We start from the raw sequence: 4,542 nt of genomic DNA, 5'->3' as shown, positions 1-4,542 counted from the left end.
ACACACATGTGCCTGGTGTGATTTTCAATCCGCCGATATGGGACTTGAACCACAGTTGGCCATGTGGGAGCCCAGCACCTTAACCACTACACCACCTGCTGACCTGCATTTATTTTAAGGAGAGAGAGACACTGGGACTTTGACAGAGTCTCACCCATTGCGGTGCTCCTACCCTAGCCTCAGGGTCAGCACTGTGCCTGGTCCCTTTAGGTTGGGCAGAACCGAGCCCGGACCTCCCACGTGGCTTTGCTCACTGCACCCTCCCAGCAGGCAGTGGAGGGCTGGGGCGTGGTCTCCAGCCCCCCTAGCTGGTAGTCTTGCTCAGGCCCCTCTCTGGCCTCCTGTCTGCCCAGGCCCCCCCAGTGAACCCACCCACCTGGCAGTGGAGGACGTCTCTGACACCACCGTCTCCCTCAAGTGGCGGCCCCCGGAGCGCGAGGGAGCAGGAGGCCTGCACGGCTACAGCGTGGAGTATTGCCGGGAGGGGGGTGAGTGCCCCACCCCACCCAGCACCTGTCCCCAGGGCGGGCCCAGGCAGCATCAAATGGGCGGGTGTCAGTGGTGTCCACGGTGACGCAGCTGTGCCTTGCCTCCCCGCCCTCGCCGCAGGCTCAGAGTGGGTGGCCGCAGTGCAGGGTCTGACGGAGCGCACGTCCATGCTGGTGAAGGACCTGCCCACGGGTGCCCGGCTGCTCTTCCGCGTGCGGGCGCACAACGTGGCCGGACCCGGGGCCCCTGTCTCCACCAAGGAGCCCGTGACGGTGCAGGAGATACTGTGTGAGTGCTCCTGGTGCAGTCACAGACCTGTCATCGACACCCAGGACCCTGGCATCCCTGCCCGGGGGAGGGGTCGCATGCCAGGCGGGGCTGGAGGGGTCGGAGCCTTCATTCACGCCGCGGCTCTGGTGCAGGTTTGGAGAGGTGTCTCAGGTTCTCCAGTCTGGAACACAGCTTGGTCTCCAAGCTCTGTCCTATGGACCCCTCAGTTCCAGTGGTGGCCGTCGTCCCTGTCCTAAGGACTGAGCAGTGAGGCCAGCTGGGGTCAGATCGGTCCGGCCGAGAGCTGCCCCATCCCTCTGTCCTTCACCCTAACAAAGGGTTAATCCCAAGGCATTGGTTCTCAGGAGTCGGAAAGAGGCAGCGAACTGGGGTGGGCGCAGCCCTGGCAACGGGTCTGGGAGACTCGGGGTGCACTCTGGCCCCATGTCCTGTGTGGCCTCAAGTCTCTGCTCACCCTCTCTGATTCCTGCGTCCTGAGGGGGGTGGCAAGGCTGGCCAGGCAGCCTTTCCCTGAGTGGCAGCTCCTGGCCACGCCCCAGGAGAGAGCCCTGGCGTGCCTCAGCGCCATGGCGGGTCCTTGCTGAGCGCCCTCCCTGTGCCCACAGTGCGACCACGGCTCCAGCTGCCCAGGCACCTGCGGCAGACCATCCAGAGGAAGGTCGGGGAGCCCGTGAACCTCCTCATTCCTTTCCAGGTAGGGCCGCCCTTGCCCGGGCCTCAAGGGCGGAGGCGACAGTGTGCTGTCCGCATCCAGCAGGTGACCACGTCTCGGGGCTGACCACGTCCCGAGGCCTCACCCACACGCTCCAAGCTGGGGTGCTGGCCAGCCCTCAGGGAGAGCCTGGCTCAGGTTGAGGTGTCCCTGCCCTCAGGGCAAGCCCCGGCCTCAGGTGACCTGGACCAAAGAGGGGCAGCCGTTGGCAGGCGAGGAGGTCAGCGTCCGCAACAGTCCCAGCGACACCATCCTGTTCATCCGGGCTGCTCGCCGTGCCCACTCGGGTGCCTATCAGGTGGCCGTGCGCATCGAGAACATGGAGGACAAGGCCACGCTGGTCCTGCAGGTGGTGGGTGCGTGGCCCTGGGGCCTCCTGCTGGGGCCTGGGGACAGCCTGGGGCCCTGACCCAGAGTGTCTGCGGAAAGCAGGTCAGGGCTGGTGGCAGAGGGCAGGGGCCCCTGTAGCCCGGAGTCCCTGCCCTCACTGAGGCGGCATCAGGTGTGCGACCCGGCCGGGTCTGTCTCTTGCAGATAAGCCAAGTCCCCCCCAGGACATTCGGGTCACCGAGGCATGGGGTTTCAATGTGGCTCTGGAGTGGAAGCCACCCCAGGACGACGGCAACACGGAGCTCTGGGGTTACACAGTGCAGAAAGCCGACAAGAAGACCATGGTGAGCTGGGCCCCCGCCACACCCCCGCCATGGGCCACCTCGATTTCCCGTGGTACCCTGGGCGGCCCCCACAGGCCCACGCCTGGCCTCGCTCCCCCAGGAGTGGTTCACCGTGCTGGAGCACTACCGCCGCACCCACTGCGTGGTGTCCGAGCTCATCATCGGCAATGGCTACTACTTCCGGGTCTTCAGCCACAACATGGTGGGGCCCAGCGACAGAGCCGCCACCACCAAAGAGCCTGTCTTCATCCCCAGACCAGGTGCAGTTCCCTAACGCCAACCGCTGGGGAGCGGGGGCCCCTTGGTGTGGCCCTCTGGGAACTGAGTCCTGTCACCCACAGGCATCACATACGAGCTGCCCAGCTTCAAGGCCCTGGACTTCTCGGAGGCGCCAAGCTTCACGCAGCCGCTGGTGAAGCGCTTTTTTTTTGCCACACCAGCCTCTGTTGCGCCGTCCGGGGCAGCCCCAAGGTGGGTGCCAACTGGAAGGCAGCCCTCGGCCTCCTCTCCGCCTCGGGGTTCCTGGGCTGGGTTCTCCCCTGAGCAGGGCCTGGGATCCCTGCTAGCCCCGTGTCCACTCCCGGCCTGGGATGTAGTGTGGGCTCCGGCTGGTCTCCAGAGCAGGTAGGTCACAGCTGGTCCCCAAAGGGCTCCTGCAGGTTTCCCCCTCAGGTGGTCTCTCCCCCTCCTTGCCCTTGACGTAGCCCAAGATCTCCTGGTTCAAGAACGGCCTGGACCTGAGGGAGGACGCCCGCTTCCGCACGTTCAGCAAGCAGGGCGTGCTGACCCTGGAGATCAGGAAGCCCTGCCCCTTCGACGGCGGCGTGTACGTCTGCAGGGCCACCAACCTACAGGGCGAGGCACAGTGTGAGTGCCGCCTGGAGGTGCGAGGTGAGGAGCCCGCTGGGCCAGGGCCTGGGAGAAGTGGGCAGCACAGGAGACCAGGGCAGGGGGCTGTGGTCCTGGCCCCGCCCTGGCTGCAGGAGCCCCGGCTCTGCCACGTCCATGCAGCCTGGGCTCCAGAGGGCTGGGAGGGCGCGTGTGGCAGCGTCCTTTCTCCTTCCCGGCAGTACCGCAGTGACCAGGCCGGCTCCCCACTCTGGCCAGGTACGTACTGCAGCCCCCCAGCCACGCAGGGCCCAAGGCAGAGGCCAACCCCTGGCCTCTGGTCCAGGGGCGGCCGTGACAACGTGGGGCGCCCAGGTGGCCTCAGTTCACCCGTGTCACAGGTACAAGCAGATGCCAGTCCTGTGTGCCAGGAGCCGGAGGACGCCGGAAAAGCCACCTCTGCAGGATGTGTGCACGCACCCGGGTGGATCTGGGCTGGGGCGGGGGCAGCCTGGTGGGCTTCTGGGAGAAGTGCCTGGATTTTCAGGACAAAAGTGGGTGGACTCAGATGGTGGCTGGGGACAGGCCCGGTGACCTGCCATGTCTTCTCAATACATGCAATAAAGACCAGGGCAACTGCAGAGTCAGCTCTTGTCCAACGCGCTCGTTGTCACCCTAAGGCCCGGGGACACCGCCTTCATCCTTGCAGTGAGCCGAGGGCGGGCAGGCATTCTGTCTTCTGGACGATGAGATGAGGCCCCAAGGGGAACCCTACATTTTTTTTATTTTTGGAGAGGCTTTTGCTATAGGGCGAGTGCGCTCCCCCAAAAGACAGTGAGAGACAGAGAGAAAGCAAGAAATCACCCCCCAGGGGGGATGGCCACACCGCAATCCCTTCTCCTCCATTCTCCTCTCGGGATCTTGGGCACGCATGCACACGTGCCCGGCGTGAGTTTAAGTCACCGGGTTCAGGAGTCAAACCACGGGCGACGACATGGGAGTCCAGCGATATAGCCATTACACTAACTGCTGGTCCCGGGGAACCCTAAATTCACAAGACACTAGAAGGAACCCGTGTTCCCCTGCACTCCCCCTTCAAAGGCGGAAACTGGGGGAGGGGGCTGCGATGGGGACGGTGCTAGCGAGAACCTGAGCCCGAGGTGCTCCTGCCTGGGCTTGTCCTCAGGGGACCCATGGTCACAGCAGCCGGGCAAAGGGTGTGGACCCACCAGTCATGTCCACACCTGCAGTGGGACTGCACTGGCTCCAGTGAGTCCGCAGCCCCTCCACTCCTGGCTCTCGTGTGGGCAGGCCCGACTGTCCGGCTAGAAACAACAGGAGCCAGGAAGGGGTGAGGCCAGGCTCTGCTCTGGCTTCCCTGCAGGGGCCCACCTGCCATCTGTGAGGAAAAGGCCAGCGGGTCTCAGAGGTGCCCTTGCAGGGTGGCGGGTGCTTCTCGCCTGTGGAGCTCCAGGGCCTTCCCACTGCAGAGACCTTCTGGGAGTGCTGGTCTAGGGGTGCCTCTTAGAGTCCTACCCAGTGTAAGAA

At 64.8% G+C, this 4,542-nt stretch overlaps 1 protein-coding gene across 1 annotated transcript in view; it reads left to right on the top strand.

The window, feature by feature from the left end:
- MYBPC3 (myosin binding protein C3) overlaps nucleotides 1–3,441 on the top strand; it is a 25,026-nt gene extending 21,585 nt beyond the window's left edge. Inside the window, 11 exon segments of the mRNA XM_006157808.3 lie at nucleotides 354–488; nucleotides 610–777; nucleotides 1,386–1,474; nucleotides 1,653–1,848; nucleotides 2,027–2,166; nucleotides 2,267–2,426; nucleotides 2,508–2,597; nucleotides 2,600–2,637; nucleotides 2,871–3,057; nucleotides 3,237–3,273; nucleotides 3,396–3,441. Coding sequence (XP_006157870.1) covers nucleotides 354–488; nucleotides 610–777; nucleotides 1,386–1,474; nucleotides 1,653–1,848; nucleotides 2,027–2,166; nucleotides 2,267–2,426; nucleotides 2,508–2,597; nucleotides 2,600–2,637; nucleotides 2,871–3,057; nucleotides 3,237–3,247 — 1,214 coding nt within the window. The 3' untranslated portion in view covers nucleotides 3,248–3,273; nucleotides 3,396–3,441.
- Nucleotides 3,442–4,542: the final 1,101 nt, after the last annotated feature.

This window comes from Tupaia chinensis, unplaced genomic scaffold, assembly GCF_000334495.1.
Source record: "Tupaia chinensis unplaced genomic scaffold, TupChi_1.0 Scaffold000561_1, whole genome shotgun sequence".
Classification (NCBI taxonomy): Eukaryota; Metazoa; Chordata; class Mammalia; order Scandentia; family Tupaiidae; genus Tupaia; species Tupaia belangeri.
This window is presented reverse-complemented; position numbering and strand designations above follow the sequence as displayed.